Raw genomic sequence first — 25,915 nt, 5'->3', positions numbered from 1 at the left:
CCAATTCAGGGCAATCATGTTTTCCTATCTCCCTTGGCAACTTTGACTGATTGAAGGGATAAGCACATGAGGCAAACTGGGCCAGTCATTCCTTGGGATTGATATATAGATTCTGTGTCAAAGCCTGCTTTCCTCTGATTTGCTGTGCTGGGAAGATGTAAATTTGGGGTCAATGAAAGCTACTGAGTTTGGCTAGCATGCTATGAGAAGCAGATACAAGCAAGAGATTAGAGAGGAGAGAGTGCAGGAGAAAGATGGAGAGATGGGCAGATAGCTACAGGCACTGAATCCCCAGTTCCAGTCCCTGTGGTACTGGTAGCTCTTCTTCCTATTCTCTGACTACCTCAGCAACCTCCCAATTGCACAAGCCTCTGAATTTCCTTTCTCACTCAAGGGAATCTGAGTTGGGGTAATGTCATATTAACATAAATCACATTTTGGACATATTGGATCTGAGGTGAGACAAGACAGTCCAAATAGAAATGCCTAGAAAAACAGCCAGAGAGAAGGCACTGAGCTCAGGTGAAAGGTCAAACTGCCAGGCCAGTCACAAAGAGGTGATGAAGGAACTGCAAAAATACATTAGTTCTCCAAGGTCAAAAACTGTGAGAGAAAACTGGACCTTTGGGGAACTCCTCCTCAGGAGTTTGGAAGATGAAAAGGAAGTGGCAAAGTAGCCGGGGAAGCAATGGATGGAAAGGCAGAGCAGCTGGTTCTATGAAAGAATTAAAGGGGTTGAGACAGTGGGGAATCCATTATTCACTATCATAATGAGATCAAAAAAGGATAAAAAATTGAATTCATTCATTCATACACATAAGAGACAGTTAAGTGCTTGCATGTATCAGCCACTGAAGATACCACAGTGAGCTAAACAGACATGGTTGCTATTTTCATGGAACTGACAGTATTGCAGTTTAGACAGTCATTAAGTGATCAAGCACCATCAGTTACTCTTGGTGAGGGAAATCCATTTTTTTGCCCTGGGTTTGTGGATTTTTCTGAGCCCTACTGTAGGTCTTCCATCTTCTCCTCGCTCCTGCTCCAGAGTCATCATCTCATTTGATGGCTCACTCAGCATGGTAAGGAGCTAGAAGGTGAAACTCAGGCCTCAAGATTCTTCTCACCATTTGAAAAATTTGTGAACTTCCATGCAAATGCACTTCTCATTTGGGCCCTTCCTAGGTGTATGAGGATGCATTTTCTACTGAACTGTAAGGTTTGAAGAGTATGTTACACACAATCCACACTAAAGGAACCATATTTCTGACTAGACAATGTATAATAGAGGATGAGGTTGGGGAGCAGCCAAAGGAAGCAGAACAGAGAAAATAATAAAAGGTGATTTACATACAGTATCTTATACATTTCTCATAATGACCCTATGAAGTAGGTAGCTTTATCCACATTTTTTTGAGAAAACTTAAGTTAGGAAATTTGCTCAAGATTCCACAATTAGTATGTGGCAATGGCGGAATCAAATCCAGGCCTACAGACTCCAAAGTCATGCTCCTTACCACTGCACAATATAATCTGTGAAAAGAGCTAGTTCATTTATGTTCAAGTTATGACAGAGCAGGCCTCTCAGATAAAGTAATCTACCCCACCTAACAGTTAGGTGAATAGCCTCTGGAGTCAGATGGTCTCAGGCACTTCCCTGGCCACCAGTGGGACTGTCCCACTCAGTCTGAGTATCTGTTCACTCTAGCCAACAATATGTCTTCTGTTCTAAGTATTAAGAGGAGATACAAAGTAATAATTAATATATTCATTCAACATATAATTATTGAGCATCTGGGACTTTCCTGTTGGCACAGTGGTTAAGAATCCGCCTGCCAATGCAGGGGACACAGGCTCAAGCCCTGGTCGGGGAAGATCCCACATGCCGCAGAGCAGCTAAGCCCGTGCGCCACAACTACTGAGCCTGCGCTCTAGAGCTCATGTGCCACAACTACTGAAGCCCGCGTGCCTAGAGTCCCTGCTCCACAACAAGAGAAGCCACGTCAATGAGAAGCCCGCGCACGGCAACGAAGAGCAGCCGCCGCTCACCACCAACTAGAGAAAGCCTGTCTGCAGCAATTAAGACCCAAAGTAGCCAAAAATAAATTTAAAAATTTATTAAAATATATTTAAAAAATTATTGAGCATCTATTATTTAACAGATTCAGTTCTAGCCACTGGGAATACAGGAATGTTCCCATTTAGTGGGAAATGCAGAGCAAATACAAATACTTTCCAATTAAATAAGTAACAGGAAAAAACATACATACAACTAGCTTCATTTTCCCAAAAGCTGAGCAATTAAGGAGGCCTGGTTTTAAGGGAGAAAAAGCAGGGCCTCTGACACACACCTCTTCTGTTAGTAGGATGACTAGAATTCTGCTCCATCTGAACACCAACGGGTGTGGTGCCTGGGAAAGAATCACATGACCACCGACAACCCATGCTATTATTTCACTATTAACAACTTCATAAGTTCTCCCCAGCAGAGCTCAGGCTGTTCCAATTTGGTGAGTGTACTGTTCTATCTCGTGTCCAAATATAAGTAATTGTTCTTTTTTTTTTTTTTTTTTCTTTTTTTTTTAGTGTCTGAAACATTTATATTAACATATTTCCATACATATTTCCATACAAATACAAATATAAGATTTTTAGAAATTTCATGTAATGTCTGAAACATTTATATTAACATATTTCCATACATATTTCCATACAAATACAAATATAAGATTTTTAGAAATTTCATGTAATGTCTGAAACATTTATATTAACATATTTCCATACATATTTCCATACAAATACAAATATAAGATTTTTAGAAATTTCATGTAATGTCTGAAACATTTATATTAACATATTTCCATACATATTTCCATACAAATACAAATATAAGATTTTTAGAAATTTCATGTAATGTCTGAAACATTTATATTAACATATTTCCATACATATTTCCATACAAATACAAATATAAGATTTTTAGAAATTTCATGTAATGTCTGAAACATTTATATTAATATATTTCCATACAAATAACCCAATGAAAGTTTAGTATTAGTTGTTTTGTTTGTTTTTTTATACTGCAGGTTCTTATTAGGCATCAGTTTTATACACATCAGTGTATACATGTCAATCCCAATCGCCCAAATCAGCACACCACCATCCCCACCTCATCGCAGTTTTCCCCCCTTGGTGTCCATATGTCCATTCTCTACATCTGTGTCTCAACTTCTGCCCTGCAAACTGGCTCATCTGTACCATTTTTCTAGGTTCCACATACATGCATTAATATACGATATTTGTTTTTCTCTTTCTGACTTACTTCACTCTGTATGACAGTCTCTAGATCCATCCACTTCTCAAGTAATTGTTCTTGAATTGATCTTGGTCTCACAGCCCTTTCATTAGTTTGGAAAACATGTTTCTAGTAGTACTGCAGCCTTTTTTCCTGGACAAAATAGTACTGTAACCATGCCCAAACCTTAAGAGTCTCCTATGAACGGGCAAATATTCTGTGTTCTCTCATCGTTTTAATTTCTGTAATATCCGTCCTTTTCCTGTCTTGTAAGGTAATTTAAAAACTCTGGCTCCCCAACATCTCTAATGCACCGGGAGATGAGGAGGGCAGAGGAGGGAATGGGCGTGGAGAAAGAAAATCTGAGAGCACTACAGGGAACACTTGAAAAAGTGTTTTAGATAGGATGACTCGGGGAAAAAGTAAGCCATCACCCTCCGGTACCGCTCACAGCCTCAGCAGAACACATTTGCCTAAGAAGGTAAAGGTCCACGCACAGCAACGAGTCAGAAACAATAAACCACAATTCCCAGCGTGCCCGGAAGAACAGTTACCGCCCAGCCCAGTCCGATCGGACTACAACTCCCACTTCACCCCGCATCAAACCGGCCAGGTCTTTCCGCAACTGCCGGTTTAAGCCCCGCCCCTCTATCCCTCCCGGTTGCTAAGGCTGGAACGAAAGCGTGGAAACTGTCACGCCTTTCTTGACCTTCGGGACCCGAGAGGAGCTGAGACGCAAGAGTTTAAGGACCTCACCTGCGGTGTTAATCGAAAGCCTCAACCCCAGCAACCACCCTTGTAGTTGCTACACATGCGCAGTGGCATGCCGGCCAACTGCCCGAGCCTTGGCGCTTGCGCGGAGGTTCGCGCTGCACGCGGCCGGGAGCGGCCACCCTATTGCGCAAGCGTCTGTGCCCTCTCTATCTAGCTTTCCCTGCGTTCTTACGTAGGGGGCGGGGCTAAGAATGTCAATTGGTCTGTGTGCGTGCCGGTCAGTGAGGTGGGTGCGGTGATTGGTGGCGACCCGGAGAGTAGCGGGTTTGTGTGTGAGCCCTGTGGAGGCAGCGTTTTCTGGGCTTCGCTGGTTCTCTCTCTCCAGAAGGTTCTGCGGGTTCCCCCAGCTCTGGGTACCCGGCTCTGCATCGCGCCGCCATGATGGGCCATCGTCCGGTACTCGTGCTTAGTGAGTTGTGGGAAAGCCGGGGAAGGGACCCCCCGGGAAGGGACCCCCCCCCCCCCTTCACCACCCCTCTTTTTCCGCACTTTACAGCCTTGCCCCAGCCCAGTCCCGCTCAGGTCCGGCCACTGAGCCTTCCAGTCGTTAATTTTGGAAGCCCCTTTTCCTGTTTTCCTCTCTTCTCTTAACCCATTCCCTTGTCTTGGCAAATGTAAACTGACCTTCCTGTCGCCGAGCCTGTTGAACGGAACGGTGTTCCGTTCTTCACCCCCAACCCCCGCCCTTGAACTCTTCCTTGAGCGATTTTCAGTGTGTAGCTGAATGAATAAAGGTTTTTTAGTTTGGCCTAGTTTTATAATCTTGGCTCATCCCTTAGTAATGGTGTGGCCTCGGCCAAACTGCTTGATTGAAAATGGCTCCATCTTTGTTATTAGGGTTAACAGTATTTCCTCATAGGATTGTGAGGCTTAAATGAGATAAGGAGATACAGCTGTTTAAAAGAGGGTCTGGCAAACAGCGAGTGGTATCCTTGGCCACTTCCATTTCGGTAGCCGTCCTCTTGAATTTCTGTTAGTCAACCCCTGTTCACGAAGTAATAACCCTGCTTCCCTCACTGGTCTGGCTTAGATGTAATTATGCCCTCAAGTGTCCTCTCCGTTGTAATATTTCCCACTTACCAGCTGAGTTTTCCCAGATTCCTCGATTGGTTCTTTTTACCCTTCGGGAACATCCCAGATTTCTTTCCTTACTTACGAGTCCCATTTCCCTTGTCTTCCCTTGGTATGTTTCCAACCTGTGTAACTTCCGTATCCTATTTGCAAGAGCACCTGAGATGCCTGACTAGCCATTTTCCCTCCCTCACCATCTTCTTTGTAGAGAATGCTATTCCAAGATTTTATCTATTTTGTCTCTACCTGGAAAATAACTGTTTTCAGACAAGAATTCACTTAACCCAGAAAAAAACCCTATTTTTTCTGATGAATCCATTAGAAAGGTCCATGCAGGATTTTAGTTATCACTGCCTGAAATAGGAATCTAAATCCTGAGAATTGTGTTTAGATTTGATGGGACTGGATCGAAAATTTTACAGCAAATTGTAGGGAAAATATAATTTGGAGAGAAGAGTGAGACATTACGTAGGTTCAGTTATGGTCATTGGCTTGTCTCTCATTGAGAGGGCCCTGGGGTGACTGAGTGGTGCATTGTGCAGCCCTTTGGAGGTCCACGTTAATCTCTGGCATTAGTGGCTGTATCCAGTCAGGCTCCTTATTAAAATACGTAGTCAGCTCTTTCTAATGGTAAATGGGTAACTGAGGCATTCTGGTTATGTCCAAGCATGATGTGACTATCTTGGCAAACCCAGACACTTGAGTGTGTGTTCTCATTTCACAGCACAGTGGGTGGCCCTATCAGTAATTATGCTGGGACTGTCAGTATGATTCTCCATATCCAAGTATGAGAATATGAACCCCCAGACTCCCTTTTTACGTAAAGGAGAGATTGATGCTTTTTAGAGACACCAGCCCTTTGAGAATCTCATGGATCTCAGATCTCAGGTTATGAATTCTTGCTGTAAATACATGAATGTTTGGCTAGAGGGAAAGTGATGACCAAGATTCCAAAGTTGAAGCTTTATGGATTGTTTCTTCGTATACCAGGGGTTGAAGTAAATAAAGAAGTAAGTAGCCATAAGTATATATGTTTACTTTTTAACAGTTTGTCGAGGTATAATTGACATACAATAAGCTGCACATATTTAAAGAGTACAGGTTGATAAGCTTTAATCCGTATATACATCATGAAACCTGGGTGTGTTTTTATTTTCAAAGATTGGGGAATAAATAGCTTATATACAGTGAGGCAATCCTGGGCTGTTGCCTTTTGTTTTTATCTATTCTAGGCCAGAACACAAAGCGTGAATCTGGAAGAAAAGTTCAATCTGGAAACATCAATGCTGCCAAGGTAGCACATCTTTTAAGTTGTTTATATAGTTTGCCTGTAGCTGCCTTCCCTAGTATTTCTGTATTTGTTTGCAATTAGGCAGAGGAAAAGTTTACTTCCCTTCCTTCAGGACATTTCCGTCTCGGTGGTAAGGAGAAGGAAGCCTTCCCTCTCTGAGCTAGGCCTAATTGTCTTCTTATATTAACTTGTGCATATTCTATTGCTGTATATTGTCTCATAATATTCTGTTTGTGTTTGTCTCCCATACTAGACTGAGTTAGTTGAAGGGAAGAACTGTATTAATTCCCTTTTGTATTCCTAGTACTCAGTGTAGATCCTGGATAGGTATTCAGTAAATATCTTTTGAATGAAAGAATGAAATAGCCCTAGATCTAATTAACATGGGGTGGAGGCTACTATCATGGAAAGAAATACAAATACGTGGACTTTCAGTTATCTGGACTGCTGGGAAACTGAAGCTCTGGGAGGCATGTCCCTTTTTTTCCTTGTGAAAAGTTATTTGTTTCTGCATCCAGAAAACATTCCCAAAGCGGAAAAAGCAAAGAACAGAATCTAGCCATGTGGCGTGCTGTATTTAAAGTGGTCGCCAACCCTACTTTAGAAGTGTCCTTGTTAAAACACTGGCTCTGTGGGTTACTCATGCCTCTTCCCCTAACACACTCACTATCTTCTGATTTGTGCTTACATGTTTTGTGTTTTCTTTCCATAGACTATTGCAGATGTCATTCGAACATGTTTGGGACCCAAGTCTATGATGAAGGTAGGCTTATCTCATTACTGAAACTTCGACTACAGATTTTCCCTTTCTGTTTTCTGGGACACTTAAATATAACTTCTGCTTTTGTCCTAGATGCTTTTGGACCCAATGGGAGGCATTGTGATGACCAATGATGGCAATGCTATTCTTCGAGAGGTTTGACTTTTCGTTTTGCTTTCTAACATTTTATAAAGGACACATAAAGAGATAATGTAAATAATGATTAGCTTTTTTGGGCTGCTGTAGCAAATTACCACAGACTGTGTGACTTGAAACAACAGAAATTTATTCACATGGACTGGAGGCTGGCGGTCCAAACTCAAGGTGTCAGCAGTGCCATGCTCCTTCTGAAGGCTCTAGGGAAGAATCCTTCCTCTTATAGCTTCTGATGCTTGACCACATTCCTTGGCTTATAAACTCTCTTCCTGTCATATGGCATTTTCTTGTGTGTCTCATAAGGACACCAGTGGTTGGGTTTAGAGCGTACCTTGATTACCCCTATGACCTCATCTTAACTTGGTTACATCTGCAAAGACCCTATTTCCAAATATAGTTTTCAGGGGATGAGACATCAACATGTTCTTTCAGAGGACACAATTCAACCACAACAATGGTGTTCCCAATAAATAAGCTAAAAGATACTGTTCTGTTCTCAAGAAACTTCAGTAGTTAAGTTGTCCTAATGCATTTTTCCCCAAAAAGAAAAAGACTTGGAAAGGTGTTTTACTTAGATATTTTAGGGGCCACTTTTAATCTTTAAAGCTGTGGTAAAACAATAAAAGGGAGTAAGTGTGGAAGCAAGAACCTCAAGAGTTAGGACCAAGCAGAATGGGTTAAGAGGTCTTTCTTTCAGATTCAAGTACAGCATCCAGCAGCCAAGTCCATGATTGAAATTAGCCGGACACAGGATGAAGAGGTTGGAGATGGGACCACATCTGTAATTATTCTTGGTAAGAAAAGAATGGAAGGTTGATAAGGAAAATTAGATTGAAACATTAAGATTTTTGCCAGAAATAACGTCAGAGCTTTTTGTTTTGTTTTGACCGCAACGCGCCACATGTGGGATCTTAGTGCCCTGACTAGAGATGGAACCCGCTGCACCCCCTGCAGTGAAAGCATGGGGTCTTAACCACTAGACCGCCAAAGAAGTCCCCTGAGTCATATTTTAAGAAGAACATTTTTACCAATCCACTAATTATAAATGTTTAAAGAACTTTTTGCTAATTTTCTGTGTATTCTCTCCAACTGAGCATAAAATGTTCATCATGGTATAGGATGAGCTTTGCAAATCTGATTGAATAAAATACAGTCCATTGTCATACTCACAATGTTATATTCTATAAAGTCACCACAAACACTGAATTAGTGAATACTAAACCATCACTCCGGGGGGAGTATAGGGTTAGGTTCCTCAAGCCTCCAGTCACATATTTATCAGTGCATAAATATATATGTTTTATGTTTTATTTGTTTGTTTTAAAGACACTTTATTTATATATATTGTTGATTCATTAACACTGGACTCATGCCCAGTAACACTATAACTTATGCCTGAACAAAGCTTATGTAGTAAGTTATTGTCTCTACAGGGCACATTACAGCTTTCTTGCACGTAGGAAAATTAGATAGTACTTTAGGACTATACTTAGGCCATTTTAAACAGTGAAATCAACAAGAAAATGCACAAAAAATGTGGAAAACATGCCACTAAATATACCACGTAAAGGACACTTGTTTACATGTGTTACATGGGAATTCCCCAGTGGTCCAGTGGTTAGAACTCCACACTTTTTCACTGCCGAGGAGGCGGGTTCGATCCCCGGTTGGGGAACTCAGATCCCACAAGCCGTTTGGCACGGCCAAAAATAAAAATTAATTAATTTAAAAAAATGAAAATCTGTAGCAACATGTTTTCAGGAATTGAGGGAAAAACTATTTTCAGTTAGGAGATGCCAATTTATAGTGTTGGCCCACAGGCCTAAAAATAGAATCCTTAACAAAATTATTATAATATGAACTTTTTAAAAATTAATTTTTAAATGCCTTTGTACTGCATTTTGAGAATGGTGAGTTGGGTGGAGATTTGCTTGAGTTACCACCAACTAATCACATCTTTAGATCCAGTTCTTTTGTGGATTGAGGATTAATTACATATGGCTAGTTCTGTACTGAAACTTGGAGGATGAAAGAAGTAGGTAAGACTCCATATGCTTTTTCACTTATTTGGGTAGAAGATGAGCTTTAGGTTTCAGGCAGAATTTTCTAGCTGGTAATCTTAGTTAAATCTCCTGGAGATATTAAGTAGGTTAAGTATCCATGAGTCTAGGTTTCTTAGACTTAGGTAGCTTTTTAAAAAACCAAAACTGCCATTTCTGAAGATATCTTTCTTCTGTGATACTGTTCTGATTCTTCTTTAACAGGGTATAGTCTTTTCTAAGTTAACTTACTAGAGCATGTTTCAAAATATTTGATTATCTTTCTTTTAATATACATGATGGTCACTTAGGAATTCTAAAGTATTGAAATCAAACATTTGAGCACATGCCAAAGAGTATACATGTGAACTTTTACACGTTTGTGTACATGTTAAAAATTAGTATCAGTGGACCTGGTAGTACAAGCCCTTTGTGCAAAAGGTCCTTTTTTGACCAAAATAATGGTTTTTCCTCTTCAAAACTTTTTTTAGAAACAAGCTTTTGTGTGTGTGTGTGTGTGTTAATTAGAATTAAAAAATAAGGACAGTTTTTAAAAGGAAGGGACATTTTACCAATAATCCCTCTTCCAGAGGGTAAATTTTGTAAATTTTTATGGGTATTCTTCCAGGTATAAAGTTTTGTGGGTTTTTTTGTTTTCAGTACCAGCAGTTTGACTACATCCTAGGTATTGAAATAATAAGCAAGTCAATTTTCCTTTATTTTTCTTTCTCTTTTAGAGTCTTCGGGAAAATGTTTACCATTTGTTTAGGAAACTGGGAACAAATATTTAGTTAGATCACAAGAATAAGTAAACCCTGGGATCAATCTTTGATCATTTAAAATATATCTGATGAGAATTTTTTTTTTCCGAATTTGCTTGTACAAAGTATAAAATCTGGAATAGTATTTGCATACTTTGGGGAAACGTACTTAAGAAAAAAGAGCAGGTATTTTTAGAAGCATAATGAAGTTGCCTTGATATCCAGGTACTTTTCAAAATGTTATGGTGTATGTATCTTTTTTCAGCAGGGGAGATGCTGTCTGTGGCTGAGCACTTCCTAGAGCAGCAGATGCACCCAACAGTGGTGATCAGTGCTTACCGCAGGGCTTTGGACGATATGATCAGCACCCTTAAGAAAATAAGGTATTGGAGGTGGGGACCAGAAATGGGTAGTGTCAACTATGGGAGGCCTGGAAAACTAATCTGTTCTTAGATGATAAAGGAAGGCCGAGCACATCACCAGTAGTTTATACCCTGGTGGTATTTTGTGAGAAGGAGAAACAAAGAGGGGAGCAAAATGAAGGGAAGGGTAAGAGAAATAAAAGTTTTTTGAGGGCTTCCCTGGTGGCGCAGTGGTTGAGAATCTGCCTGCCAATGCAGGGGACACGGGTTCGAGCCCTGGTCTGGGAGGATCCCACATGCCGCGGAGCAACTAGGCCCGTGAGCCACAACTACTGAGCCTGCGCAACTGGAGCCTGTGCTCCGCAACAAGAGAGGCCGCGATAGTGAGAGGCCCGCGCACTGCGATGAAGATTGGCCCCCGCTTGCCACAACTAGAGAAAGCCCTCGCACAGAAACGAAGACCCAGCACAGCCATGAATAGATAAATAAATAAATAAACATTTAAAATAATACAGACATACACTTTATTTTTAAAAAAAAGTTTTTAGAAAATGGCAAAGGATACAAAGCAGACAAATAAAAGAAGCTAGGTTTAATTCTTCAAAATATATTTTGGTTATATGCAGTCTGCTAGTTTCCATGTTAGGCACTGCTATGGGAAATGTGTAGTAAGTGAAATAGAGCTACCCTCCAAAGTTTTAGATTCTAGTGGGAGAAATAAGTTAAGGAGTTAGATAACTAATTATTCAGGGGTTAAAATACCCTACCATCGTGTATGATTATAACTAATTCAGTCAGTACTCTCTCTAAAGTGCTGTGGAGGATGGTAGCCAGTGGTTTTCATTAAAATCAAAAGGACTGGTACTGAAAATGCTATTTGAATCCTCTCTAGTTATCAAAGAGCTTGCTGTTAGTCTATGTTTGCTGAGTGCTATGAGGTAATAAAAGGAATATAGGAATGTGTGACTTCTACTTGAGGAAATGTCAGTTAAGTAAGAACATGATACAGAATGCAAAATTTTTTTGATTAAAAAAGTTGTTCAAAAAATAAAACCTGGGACTTACCTGGTTGCGCAGTGGTTAAGAATCCGCCTGCCAATGCAGGGGATACGGGTTCGAGCCCTGGTCCGGGAAGATTCCACATGCCATGGAGCAACTAAGCCCATGAACCACAACTACTGAGCCTGCGCTCTAGAGCCCGCGAGCCACAGCTACTGAAGCCTGCGCACCTAGAGCCTGTGCTCCGCAACAAGGGACGCTACCACAGTGAGAAACCCGCGCACCACAAGCAGAGAAAGCCCACGCGCAGCAACGAAGACCCAGCGCAGCCAAAAATAAATCAGTTATTTAAATAAATTTATTTTTAATTAATTAATTAAAACCTATAATTTTCTACTCATATCCTTAGGTTGTCGGGTACACAAGTACCTAGCAATTTGGTGAGCTTTGTATTGTACTTCCTGCTGTTAAGAAACAAAGTATATGATAATATCTGTCTAGCACTCTTACAGAAGGAGGTGCTTGATTTAAAACATTTTTATGAAGTAAGCTTTGTAAGAATGTAGAGTACACAAAGGATTTATTGAATATTTGGAGCTGAATCATTAATGTTTTTCTTTTTATCAAGCAATAACTGCCTGTATATCTTAGATAATATTTTTGGAGCTATTGCTTTTTCCCTAAAATACATAATTCAGCAACTATTTAATGATTGCTTATTGTGTGTCTTACTGTGTTAATAAAAGGGATTTCAGCAGTATGAAAATTTGGACAAGATGGTATCCAAGGTCTCTTACAACTTATGATTCTAGATAGTCTTGCCATGTACAAATTTGTAATCTCATTAGAGGAGACTAAACACATAAAAACACTGGCGCACCATGTATTATGATGCTAGGTAAAATAGAATCAGGTGTCCAAATGGATAGCACAGACCGATGGTGATTCTCCAGAGGAGCTCTCAGAATTTGTTAGTTATAGGATGAGGTTTCAAAGGTAAAATGTGTCTTGACTCAAGTTGTGAAAGTAATAGAGTTTATTTGGTTGGAGCAGAAGGTAAAGAAATTATTTTACTGTAAACTCTGTAAGTGTGGAGAGTTGTCAGACATGAGAGCAGATTACTCAGGGATTTGAGACACCTTTCAGGGATGGGTTAATTGTAATCTTGCTAAAAGGCAGAGGGTGGACAAAGTTACTTCTTGATAACACTGAGTTTCCTACAAAGGAACAGATTCCCCTTGTTCTGCCTGTTGGCCCACTATTACAGTCATCAAGATATAGATGAGGACTTCCTTAAACATCCAGGATCCCACTGAGCATATTATTCGTTTTTCTTTTCTCCAGTACCCCTGTTGACACCAGTAACCGAGATGCCATGCTGAACATCATCAACAGCTCCATTACTACCAAAGTAATCAGTCGGTGGTCTTCTTTGGCTTGCAACATTGCCCTGGATGCTGTCAAAACTGTACAGTTTGAGGAGAACGGTCGGAAGGAGATTGACATCAAGAAATACGCAAAGGTAGAAAAGGTAAACTCTCTGAGTGTGTACTTTGGAGACAAATTATTTCCTAGCATGAGTCATCACACTTGTGGAGGAAATAAGTTTAAATCAGAGCAAGATATTTTTATTATTAGAACCAGGAAGAAGAGTATTTGCTACCTGGAAAACAAAAACTTGAAAAAGAGGGTGCCAAAGAGGTATCTGAAATAATTCTGTTAGCTTCACTGCTGTCCCTACACAAGGTCTCCAGGGGCAAGAGAAAGGCTTATTTTTGTGTCTGTATTTGTGCATTTGCATACATATCAGCCACTGGGTCAGGAAATAAACAAGGGCTCTACAGCATAGCGCTAATAAGCCCCAGAATGCTTTCTCCATCTTTATTAATTTAAGATTTTAAAGTAGCATTAATATCTTGTGGCCAGTAGATGGAGCCCTATGTCTAAAATTCATGGAAATATCTTTCAGGAAGTAGAGATCTGCGTCCTTTTTTTTTCTTTTAAGAAGTATTGCGTGATTCTCTCATTCATTCATTCATTCGGCTGCGCCAGGTGTTAGTTGCAGCACACGGGATCCTCATTGCAGCATGAAGGATCTTTTAGTTGCCACATGCGGGATCTAGTTCCCTGACCAGGGATCAAACCTAGGCCCCCTGCATTGGGAGTGCGGAGTCTTACCCACTGGACCACCAGGGAAGTCCCTGTGCCCCTTTAAATCTTTGTCAATCCCTGAATTTCTGTCTCAGCCAACCTTCAAATTGTGTATCATGGTCTAAGATTGATGTGCTTCCTAGAGAGAAAGAAGTGTGATTGCAACTGTAGTTGTTTTAGAGGTTCATGGAAAAAAGATACTTTAAAAATCTGAAATGGTGGTCATTTGGGAAAGATGAATGTCTGGGCAGGGAGTTGAGAAATTATCTCCTGGTTGTGGATTGAAGTGGTTCTTTTGCTCAGATACCTGGTGGCATCATTGAAGACTCGTGTGTGCTACGTGGAGTCATGATTAACAAGGATGTGACCCATCCGCGGATGCGGCGCTATATCAAGAACCCTCGCATCGTGCTGCTGGATTCTTCTCTGGAATACAAGAAAGGAGAAAGCCAGGTAATGTCCCTGGCCCTATTCCTTAAATTTGATGTAAGAATCTGTTAATATGGACAAGGGAAATAAAAAGTGTTTGTTACATGCCTACTCTGTGACCTTTACAAGTAATCTCTGATTCTTACAACTACTCTTTACAGCAGATGATACTGACTTCCATTTTACAGATGAGGGATCTACACCTCAGAGAAGTTAGGTTAATTGCTTGAGGAACACAGCTGGTATTGGCGAAATCAGAATTTGAACCCAGCTCTGTTCGGCTTCAATTCCACACTATCATGCCACCTTTCCTAATGCATCAGTAGAACATAGAGTAGGAGTTAATTGAGCTTTGAAGTGCCAAAGAATTTCCAGAGGGCAGGAAGCTCACAAGGCTCCATCACCCTTGGATAAAACAAAGTAATTGAAGCTTATCAAACAGTGGTTGGGAACAAGAATCGATTCATTAGTGAGAAGAATTAAGACCCTGAGTTACCATGCACACTGACAGGTCAGAAGAAACATTGAACTAAGTGGCTAGAGACCTTAGCCAAACTCCACTAATTGCGTTGTGACTTTGCATTCCAGTTGCTTTATAATTAAATGGGGTTAAACTAGATGACTGCTGGAGCTAAAGTGGCTTATAGAGGTGTTGGATCGTGGCTTATTCTAACTCATGCTTTCTGGGATACATGAGAGTGCTGGATGGAGGGAGTATAGTAGTTAGGATGACCCTAAAGAGCTTCACCAATCCAAAATTTTTAATTCAGAGTGACTTTTCTTCGCCACATAGACTGACATTGAGATCACACGAGAGGAAGACTTCACCCGAATCCTCCAAATGGAAGAAGAGTACATTCAGCAGCTCTGTGAGGACATTATCCATCTGAAGCCAGACGTGGTCATCACAGAAAAGGGCATCTCAGGTAGGACTACATTCATTTTTCCAGACTATTGTTGTGGTAGAAGAGGGTCGGTGATTTTTTTCCTTGCATGTTGTCATACACTGAACATAATTAACATGTGATGGTTAGGGTATGTGGAGGATAAAACCTGTTTAGAACCCAGGGTTTCTGGTTTCCAGCTTGACACCTCTATTCTTGCAGATTTAGCTCAGCACTACCTCATGCGGGCCAATATCACAGCCATCCGCAGAGTCCGGAAGACAGACAATAATCGCATTGCTAGGTGAGTAGGCCAGGTAAAAATAAGATTCTCCTTCCCATGTGTTTTTATTTTGTAGCTTCATAATGTAGTCATCCTTATCTGAAAAAGTTTAGCATAGGATAAAGCTAGCCAAATTATTTACAGATGGAAATAACCTGGGTTTAGCCATCTGCCCTCTTCAGAAGTCCTCTGTCTAGGGACTTCCTGGTGGTCTAGTGGCTAGGACTCCGTGCTCCCAATGCAGGGGGCCTGGGTTCGATCCCTGGTCAGGGAACTAGATCCCACATGCCACAACTAAAGTTCCTGCATGCTGCAACTAAGACCCAGCGCAGCCAAGTAAGTAAATAAATATTTGAAGAAGAAGTCCTCTATCTAGAGTAACAGTTATCTGCTGCCTGAGACTCTACTGCTCCTAACCAGTAGTGAATAGCTTATGCTTAGACATCTATGATCACTACCTTGGTATAGGGGTCCATTTCAGATCAGTCTGTTTTAACTAGCTCATAATATAGCAGATCCAACAATTACCTTGATTGGATCCTCAGCTGCTGTTAATGCAACCTTAGATTGCACTCACTACTTCAGCATGACTATGTAGGCCATCTATTCAGCATGAATATGTATACCATCTATTTTTAAGAGTAATTTTTTTTTTAAAGGTGAGTCTATTCTATATCACATAATATGCCATAGATCCAAATCCAATTTTATACTTAAAACGCTTGCTCTGAAATGGCTCGGCATACATACATATACATAGTTGACTCTACATGCCCATGAGTGGGGAAAAAGTGACAAATAAAAAATTAGCCCTACATTCATTAAAACGGGGTGAGACATATACTTATGTACTTAATCACCTTATTTCTTGCTTGACCTTTACATTGTCTTTAGTACAGTCCTGTTATTGACCTTGAGATCTAACTAGGCATTATAGGATGAGTTCTATGTAGAAATGACCATTATGTGTTATACACATGGTCAGATATGCATAAGAATTCATTTGTCCAAATTTTAGGGTCCACGAAGTATATTTTGAATTAACCTGTATCTCGTTACAGTAGTTGCCTTAGGTATGCACACTTTCACTTATAAAGCCACATTAGTTTAAGGAGACTTCACCTACATATTTGGAAATCTATTTCACCGGCAACCAAGACGTCTCGAGTTAGGTAGAAATGTTGTTAGCAGTCCACTTTGGCCCTTAACCCTTACACCCCACCGCAGACCCTAAGGACCAGGAAGATGAGTAAAAGTATTGACATCATCTGGTCTTCTCCCTGTCCCCCTTCTCCCCATCTAATCAATAGAGCCTGTGGGGGCCGGATAGTCAGCCGACCAGAGGAACTGAGAGAAGAAGATGTTGGGACAGGGGCAGGCCTGTTGGAAATCAAGAAAATTGGAGATGAGTACTTTACATTCATCACTGAGTGCAGAGACCCCAAGGCCTGCACCATTCTCCTCCGGGGGGCCAGCAAAGAGATTCTCTCGGTGAGTCAGCCTTGGAAGTGTGACTGAATGATCTAGGTCATTCCATTTCTTGAGAGTTTCCCAGAGGGCCTAAAATCATCCTGTTGCCCATTTATAGTTATTTAATTGCCGTCTGAAGCCACAAATCTCTCTCTTCTTTTTTTTTTTTAATATTTTTATTTTTAATCATGGTTTAAAATGTTTTTAATGTAAAATATATCATCTGAATCATTTTTAAGTGTATAGTTAACAGCAGTTTTAAGTGTATTCATATTCACATGCAACAGATCTTCAGAACTTTTTTTATCTCAAAAAATTGAGACACTATACCCATTGAACAATGACTCATCATTTCCCCATCCACTAGTAACCACTGTTTCCTTGTTTTTTAAGTTGAAATTATAAATATTACTTTTTTTTTTCCTTAGTGAGGTTAAGTAATTTACCAGAGGCATATAGCTAGTAAGTAGAGAGTTTCCACTACACTGTGCAGCCTCCTGGACTACACAGCTAGACAGGACAGAGTAGGGTTATAGGTCTGTCAAGCACAATGGACAAAAGCCTAACATCCCAGAGTGACACCACATTCCCCCTGGCCTTGTTGCAGTTGTAGTTAATGTGTTTTTCCAGAATTAGTAGCATCTGCCCTGCCCAAAAGGTTTGAAGGACCTTTCTTAGTTTGCCCTCCTTGGTGGTTTACCGAACTTGGCAGTCAGGAAGTCATTTGGTACTTCTGATTTGTCCTTGAGTCATCAAGCTTTGGCTTTATACTCTTTGTTTCCTTTCCCAAGGAAGTAGAACGCAACCTCCAGGATGCCATGCAGGTGTGCCGCAATGTTCTCCTGGACCCTCAGCTGGTGCCTGGGGGTGGGGCTTCTGAGATGACTGTGGCTCATGCCTTGACAGAAAAATCCAAGGCCATGACTGGTGTGGAACAATGGCCATATCGGGCTGTTGCCCAAGCCCTAGAGGTCATCCCTCGTACCCTTATTCAAAACTGTGGGGCCAGCACCATCCGTCTACTTACCTCCCTTCGGGTGAGTTCCTTTCCGTGCTCTTCTCTTGATGGGGTAGGAAAAGCTGTGTTTGGCCTAAGAGGGTAGTTCATGTCTGTCTTTCCAGGTTCTCCTGGTAGCTTGTTCCCTTAAAATCTCTTTCTTAATTTTTGATTTGTTTGTTGTCGTTGCCGTTTCCTCTTACCCCTACCTTATCAATGCAGTGTATTTGATTTTTATGTAATGGTCTCTGTCAGTTTACTTGTTCCTAGTATTTTCCCTTTAATTATTTATGCTTGTTCCAACTATAGGCCAAGCACACCCAGGAGAATTGTGAGACCTGGGGCGTAAATGGTGAGACAGGTACTTTGGTGGACATGAAAGAACTGGGCATCTGGGAACCATTGGCTGTAAAGCTGCAAACGTATAAGACAGCAGTGGAGGTGAGGCACTCTTAAGACATATGCTGTGCTGTTTATTTCCAGATAACCAGACAACAGTGTGTTTGGTCCAGTCTTGAGGAGGGGGGGATAGAAGGCAGAGTATTCCCCAAAAGATCTCCCAAGGAATTCCATCCCCCTACTTATATTTAGCTCATTTAAAAAGCAAGGTAGGGGGACTTCCCTGGTGCAGTGGGTAAGACTCTGTGCTGTCAATGCAGGGGGCTCGAGTTCGATCCCTGGTCGGGAAACTAGGTCCCGCATGCATGCCGCAACTAAGAGTTCGCATGCTGCAACTAAGAAGTCCACATGCCACAACTAAGAAGGTCCCGCATGCCGCAGCTAAGACCCGGTGCAGCCAAAAATAAATAAATAAATATTTTTAATTAAAAAAAAAAAGGTAGGGAATTCCCTGGCAGTCCATTGGTTAGGACTACGTTCTCTCACTGCTGAGGGCCCGGGTTCAATCTCTGGTTGGGGAACTAAAATCCCACAAGCTGTGTAGCATGGCCAAAAGAAAAAGAAAAAAAAAAAAGGCAAGGTAACGTAGCACAGGCTGCATCCCTTGCTTACGGAGAACTGCATTTTACATTCAAGACTCTGAAAGGGTAGATTTCAGATAAAATGGTAATTATATAGGAGGAGCTAGGTGATACGTCTAAAAGAAAACAAGTGTCCTTCCCTTCTTTGCTAACCTCTTTGGGGCTGTGGTTTTTCTCCTAGACGGCAGTTCTACTGCTGCGGATTGATGACATCGTATCAGGCCACAAAAAAAAGGGTGATGACCAGAGCCAGCAAGGCGGGGCTCCTGATGCTGGCCAGGAGTGAGCGGTGGGCAAGGCGACCTCAACGCACAGAGCCAACAGTCTCCCCCTTCCCTGAGCCAGACTGCCAGGGACACTGTGGATGTCTTTGTTTGGAAGGGATCGGGTTGAGGGGTAGCCCCAGTCCCTTTCTGTCCCAGCTCAGTTTGCAAAAGGCACTGACATGTAATTCTTCTCTATTGTAAGCTTTCCATTTAGTTTGCTTCCGATGATTAAATCTAAGTCATTTGAGATGGTGGTTATTTGTTTTTCAGCCTTGGGTCATATCTCTGCCTCCTGGCAAGGAGGGAGGAGGCAGAAAACCTTACTGGGAAGAGAGATGGGAATGAGGTCATTCAGTATCTTTGCCTCCTTGAGAGGGTATTCTTCAGACTTCTCAGTAGATGCTGGTTGGGAAGGCTGTTGGAGTTCAAAGCATGATATTGCAAAGCTTAAAAACATACCACCTTGCTTTCACCACTCAACAGGAAGAACCTGCCCAAACCATGGGTGTTCCTTGCATGTGGTTGTATGTAGAGCAACACCCAGTACGTGCTAGGACTCAGGCATTTATCCTAAAGAACATAGAGCATCTGTTTCTGTACTGTATTCTGTAACTTTTCAGAATCCTTCCTATCATACCTAGAATTCTTTTTCTCTGCCCTCTCCCAGTGTTCTTCTTGATTCCAGTCTATTTTGGCTTGCTGGCTTATTTTCCTGGCATGCTTGTGTCACAGTAGGACCTCTGCTTTCCCTGTAAGCAGAAGCAAAAGATGTAAGTCCCATTTTGTGCTTTGTTTTTATCAAGGCAAAAAAAAAATCTTGTAGTGGCCCTGAGACGCTGGAAGCTAGGTGGGGCTAGCATTTGATTTTTTCAGAGTCCTTCCTCTGGGCCTTCCACTGTCCCCTTTGTCCTCATGACTCATGCAATCAGACTGTGTCTCCTCCCTGACCACGGGACTTAGTGTTACTAAGTTGAATACTAGGTAGAATAATAATAGCTAGCACACATTGCCTATTGTATAATAGATATGTTCTGTTCACTTTGCATATCCTCAAAAGGACCCTATAAGATAGGTAATAACCCCATTTTATGATGGGGAACCCAAAGCATAAAGTAGCTTGTCCAAGGGTCCCAAAGCTGATAAATGGCAGACCTAGAATTCCTGTGTAGGCAGTCTGGCTCTATAAGTGCATTTACAGCTGGCTATGCTGCCTGAACAGAGGTGTGCTGTGGAAAAGGGCCGCTGGAGACTCTGCTCTGTTCATGCCTAGTATTCAGCTTCCTGCTTAACCAGTCTAAAGTCTTCAGCTTGGGACTTCCCTGGTGGCACAGTGGTTAAGAGTCCACCTGCCAGTGCAGGGGACACGGGTTGTGCGCCACAACTACTAAGCCTGCTCTCTAGAGCCACAAGCCACAACTGCTGAGCCCGTGTGCCACACTACTGAAGCCCATGTGCGTAGAACCCGTGCTCCACAATAAGAGAAGCCACCGCAATGGGAAGCCCGTGCTCGCTGCAACTAGAGGAAGCCCTCACACAGTAACGAAGACCCAACGTGGCCAAAAATAAAATTAAAAAAAAAAAAAATGAAGTGTTCAGCTTTTTCTCTTCAACGAGAGGCTCTGAGATAAGCCTACCTATCTTTTGCTGAAATCCCTGTGTCTTTACTTGAAGTGTTAATTCCCTCAGAGCTTTAAGACCTTAAAGAAAGATGAGTTAATTCTCAAGTAAATAAAAAGATCTTGAAGAAGTAGTGCTTGGAAGATATGAGAAGTTATGGAGGGCGGAATTGCCTCCCATTTGTTCCTTAACACCTTTCTGGGTCCATTCTGGTTTCAGCTGTAATGGTTAATTAAGCACTTGGATAATTGTACATAGTAGTCTTCCCTGCTGTCATCAGTGCCTCTTTCTTCTTTAAGACTTACAATGTCTCCTGAACCTATGAAAATTCCTTCTGGCATGTTAGATCAATCTGTACTCTTCAGTCTAACTTTCAAAGCCCCTTTGTGCTGTTCAAAGCCTAAATTTAACAGTGATTAAAGGCTACCCAAGCCACTTTGTTGCCTGCATGAACTCTAAGTGATTCCATGAACACAACTTTGCTGCCACCTTGACTTTGTCATGGTTCTTCCCTGTCAAATTCCTGGATTCAACTAAGTCCTATTCCACACACACCCCCCAAATGTGGTGTATTGGGGGGGAGGGTGGGGAGACTTGAATTCCTATTTACTGAAACCCTTTGAACTCAGCCAAGACTCTTGCTTATATCCTTGCTTGTCAAGTCCAGAGTTGATAACCTCAGAGGGTACAAGTACTTTTTTCCTCAGGAAAAGTGAAAGTTTTTTTTTTTAAGTTTTATTGAAGTATAGTTGATTTACAATTTTTTTAAAGTTCCAAAGGAATATTTATTAAATACAGAAAAATAGAAATGATTTTCTAAAGAATCCAAAGCCCCTCTATCTGAATCCAACCACTGTTAATATTTTGTTATCTTTACTTCCAGTCTTATTTCTGTGCAACTTTATTTATTGAAAAAGAAAAAAGAAACAAAAAATAGGAACAGAAAAAGCTCAACACCTATAGAACATTTTTTTCATCTGTTAGTTTCACTTAGCATTAGGGTCAGAGGCATTTTCTCATGGCATTATAACTTCTCTGTAAATTTTTTTTTTAACATCTTGATTGAAATATAATTGTTTTACAATGGTGTGTTAGTTTCTGCTTTATAACAAAGTGAATCGGCTATACATATACATATATCCCCATATCTCCTCCCTTTTGAGTCTCCCTCCCACCCTCCCTGTCCCACCCCTCTAGGCGGTCACAAAGCACCAAGCTGATCTGCCTGTGCTATGTGGCTGCTTCTGTTGTACAGCAAAGTGACATCTTTTTCGTATTCTTTTCCATTCTGGTTTATCACAGGATAATGAATGTAGTTCCTTGTGCTATATACAGTAGGACCTTGTTTATCCATTCTGTATGTAATAGTATGCATATGCTAATCCCAAACTCCCAATCCTTCCCTCCCCGACCCCCACCCCTTACTAACAACCACAAGTCTGTTCTCTATGTCTGTGAGTCTGTTTCTGTTCCGTAGATATGTTCATTTGTGGTTTTTTTTCTTTCTTTTTTGGCCACACCACACAGCATGCGGGATCTTATTTCCCTGACCAGGGATCGAACCCGTGCCCCCTGCAGTGGAAGCACAGATTCTTAACCACTGGACTGCCAGGGAAGTCCTGTGTTGTATTTTAGATTCCACATGTAAGTGATACATCATATGGTACTTGTCTTTTTCTGACTTACTTCGCTTAGTATGGTAATCTCTAGGTCCATCCATGTTGCTGCAAGTGGCACTATTTCATTCTTTTTTATGGGTAATATTCCTGTGTGTGTGAGTGTGTGTGTGTGTGTGTGTGTGTGTGTGTGTGTGTATACCACATCTTCTTTATCCATTCATCTGTTGATGGACATTTAGGTTGTTTCCATGTCCTGGCAATTGTAAATAGTACTGCTATAGGGGGTGCATGTATCTTTTTAAATTATAGTTTTGTTTGGGTATATGTCCAGTAGTGGGATTGCTGGATCACATGGCAACTCTATTTTTAGTTTTTTGAGGAACCTCCATACTGTTTCCCATAGTGGCTGCACCAATTTCTATTCCCACCAACAGTGTAAGAGGGTTCTCTTTTCTCCACCCCCTCTCCAACACTTATTATTTGTAGACTTTTTTTCTTTTTTCCTTTTTCTTTTTTCTAGCCACACTGCGATATGCAGGATCTTAGTTCCCCAACCAGGGATCGAACCTGTGCTGCCTGCAGTGGAAGCACGGAGTCTTAATCACTGGACCACCAGGAAAGTGCCCTTGTAAACTTTTTAATGATGGCCATTCTGACTGGTGTGAGGTGGCACCTCATTGTAGGTTTTTCTTTATGTATAGTTAATTTTTATTGCAGTTTGGTTGATTTACTGTAGTTTTGATTTGCATTTCTTTAATAATTAGCGATGATGAGCATCTTTTCATCTGCCTATTGGCCATCTGTATATCTTCTTTGGAGAAATGTCTATTTAGGTCTTCTGCCCATTTTTCAATTGGTTTGTTTTTTTTTGTTATGGAGTTGTATGAGCTGTTTGTATATTTTAGAAATTAATCCCTTGTTGGTTGCATCATTTGCAGATATTTCCCCCCAGTACATAGGTTTTCTTTTCATTTTGTTTATGGTTTCCTTTGTACAGAAGCTTGTAAGTTTGATTAGGTCCCATTTGTTTATTTTTGCTTTTATTTCTATTGCCTTGGGAGACTGACCTAAGAAAACATTTGTACAATTTATGTCAGAGAATGTTTTGCCTATGTTCTCTTCTAGGAGTTTTATGGTGTCATGACTTATATTTAAGTCTTAAGCCATTTTGAGGTTTTTTTTGAGTATGGTGTGAGGGTGTGTTCTAACTTCATTGATTTACACGTGGCTATCTAACTTTTCCAATACCACTTGCTGAAGATACTGTGTTTTCCCCATTGTATGTTCTTGCCTCCTTTGTCAAAGATTAATTATCTATAGGTGTGTGGGTTTATTTCTGGGCTCTCTATTCTGTTCCATTGATCCATATGTCTGTTTTTGTGCCAATACCACGCTGTTTTCTTTTTTTTTTTTTAATTTTTTGGCCATACTGCACAGATTGTGGGATCTTAGTTCCCCAACCAGGGACTGAACCCCCGCCCCCTGCAGTGGAAGCATGGAGTCTTAACCACTGGACTGCCAGGGAAGTCCAATACCACACTGTTTTGATTACTGTAGCTTTGTAGTATTGTCTGAAGTCTGGGAGGGCTATGCCTGCTGCTTTGTTCTTTTTCCTAAGGATTGCTTTGGCAATTCTGGGTCTTTTATGGTTCCATATACATTTTAGGATTATTTGTTCTAGTTCTGTGAAAAATGTCATGGGTAATTTGATAGGGATTGCATTAAATCTGTAGATTGCTTTGGGTAGTAAGGCCAGAAAAATGAAAGTTTTTAAGGAAACTTGAGTTTATCCTAGAGTAGCCATTTGGGGGAAAAAATGAAATTGGATCCTTTCTTCATTTATTACAGCAAAATTAATTCCAGGCAACTGAAAGATTTAAATATAAGAGTACTAGAAGAAGACACGAGATTTAAAAACATACTTACCAGGGGAATTCCCTGGCGATCCAGTGGTTAGGACTCTGTGCTTTCACTACCAAGGGCGCGGGTTCCATCCCTGGTCAGGGAACTAAGATCCTGCAAGTTGCACAGTGTGGCTGTAAGTAAGTAAGTAAATAAATAAATACTTATCAGAGTGGGGAAAAATAATAAATGTAACTACATAGAATATTTGCATGGCAAAAAAAGAACAAATGGGAGAGGGAGGATGATGTTTGCAACAGTACAAGAGTTGATTTCCTTGCACTTTTAGAACTTGACCATTAAGAAGATAGGGCCTCGAAAAATCTGAAAGAGAAATTATGGAAACACTCCCATTTACCATTGCAACAAAAAGAATAAAATACCTAGGAATAAACCTACCTAAGGAGACAAAAGACCTGTATGCAGAAAACTATAAGACACTGATGAAAGAAATTAAAGATGATACCAACAGATGGAGAGATATACCATGTTCTTGGATTGGAAGAATCAACATTTTGAAAATGAGTATACTACCCAAAGCAATCTATAGATTCAATGCAATCCCTATCAAATTACCAATGGCATTTTTTACGGAGCTAGAACAAATCATCTTAAAATTTGTATGGAGACACAAAAGACCCCGAATAGCCAAAGCAGTCTTGAGGCAAAAAAATGGAGCTGGAGGAATCAGACTCCCTGACTTCAGACTATACTACAAAGCTACAGTAATCAAGACAATATGGTACTGGCACAAAAACAGAAACATAGATCAATGGAACAAGATAGAAAGCCCAGAGATTAACCCACGCACCTATGGTCAACTAATCTATGACAAAGGAGGCAAAGATATACAATGGAGAAAAGACAGTCTCTTCAATAAGTGGTGCTGGGAAAACTGGACAGCCACATGTAAAAGAATGAAATTAGAATACTCCCTAACACCATACACAAAAATAAACTCAAAATGGATTAGAGACCTAAATATAAGACTGGACACTATAAAACTCTTAGAGGAAAACATAGGAAGAACACTCTTTGACATAAATCACAGCAAGATCTTTTTCGATCCACCTCCTAGAGTAATGGAAATAAAAACAAAAATAAACAAGTGGGACCTAATGAAACTTCAAAGCTTTTGCACAGCAAAGGAAACCATAAACAAGACGAAAAGACAACCCTCAGAATGGGAGAAAATATTTGCAAATGAATCAACGGACAAAGGATTAATCTCCAAAATATATAAACAGCTCATTCAGCTCAATATCAAAGAAACAAACACCCCAATCCAAAAATGGGCAGAAGACCTAAATAGACATTTCTCCAAAGAAGACATACAGATGGCCACAAAGCACATGAAAAGATGCTCAACATCACTAATAATTAGAGAAATGCAAATCAAAACTACAATGAGGTATCACCTCACTCCTGTTAGAATGGGCATCATCAGAAAATCTACAAACAACAAATGCTGGAGAGGGTGTGGAGAAAAGGGAACCCTCTTGCACTGTTGGTGGGAATGTAAATTGATACAGCCACTATGGAGAACAATATGGAGGTTCCTTAAAAAACTAAAAATAGAATTACCATATGACCCAGCAATCCCACTACTGGGCATATACCCAGAGAAAACCGTAATTCAAAAAGACACGTGCACCCGAATGTTCATTGCAGCACTATTTACAATAGCCAGGTCATGGAAGCAACCTAAATGCCCATCAACAGACGAATGGATAAAGAAGTTGTGGTACATATATACGATGGAATATTATTCAGCCATAAAAAGGAACGAAATTGAGTCATTTGTTGAGA

At 40.8% G+C, this 25,915-nt stretch overlaps 2 protein-coding genes across 2 annotated transcripts in view; one reads left to right on the top strand and one right to left on the bottom strand.

Annotated features, from left to right (window-relative positions):
- Positions 1 to 4,203, bottom strand: part of RHBG (Rh family B glycoprotein) — a 39,851-nt gene extending 35,648 nt beyond the window's left edge. Inside the window, exon 1 of the mRNA XM_057545631.1 lies at positions 4,052 to 4,203. The gene's annotated coding sequence lies outside the window, so the exon portion shown is untranslated. The remainder of the gene's footprint in view (positions 1 to 4,051) is intronic.
- Positions 4,204 to 4,322: 119 nt separating this feature from the next.
- Positions 4,323 to 19,215, top strand: CCT3 (chaperonin containing TCP1 subunit 3). The gene is made up of 14 exons (XM_007171862.3): positions 4,323 to 4,478; positions 6,373 to 6,434; positions 7,144 to 7,194; positions 7,285 to 7,347; positions 8,045 to 8,141; positions 10,413 to 10,530; positions 12,853 to 13,039; positions 13,963 to 14,112; positions 14,882 to 15,014; positions 15,195 to 15,276; positions 16,566 to 16,746; positions 17,517 to 17,762; positions 18,032 to 18,163; positions 18,884 to 19,215. The coding sequence occupies exons 1-14, from the start codon at positions 4,448 to 4,450 to the stop codon at positions 18,986 to 18,988; spliced, it is 1,638 nt and encodes a 545-aa protein (XP_007171924.1). The 5' UTR covers positions 4,323 to 4,447; the 3' UTR covers positions 18,989 to 19,215.
- The last annotated feature ends 6,700 nt before the right edge of the window (positions 19,216 to 25,915 follow it).

The sequence above is a fragment of the Balaenoptera acutorostrata genome, chromosome 1, assembly GCF_949987535.1.
Source record: "Balaenoptera acutorostrata chromosome 1, mBalAcu1.1, whole genome shotgun sequence".
NCBI lineage: Eukaryota > Metazoa > Chordata > Mammalia > Artiodactyla > Balaenopteridae > Balaenoptera > Balaenoptera acutorostrata.
Note: the sequence above shows the minus strand (reverse complement) of the source record. Positions and strands in the feature narration are given on the sequence as shown.

Bases quoted from the DNA above. Each gene is read 5' to 3' on its own strand.
- CCT3 (XM_007171862.3), top strand. From the start codon at position 4,448: ATGATGGGCCATCGTCCGGTACTCGTGCTTA. The intron at 4,479-6,372 runs GTGAGTTGTGGG...TATCTATTCTAG, and splicing joins TCGTCCGGTACTCGTGCTTA to GCCAGAACACAAAGCGTGAA. The intron at 15,015-15,194 runs GTAGGACTACAT...CTATTCTTGCAG, and splicing joins CACAGAAAAGGGCATCTCAG to ATTTAGCTCAGCACTACCTC.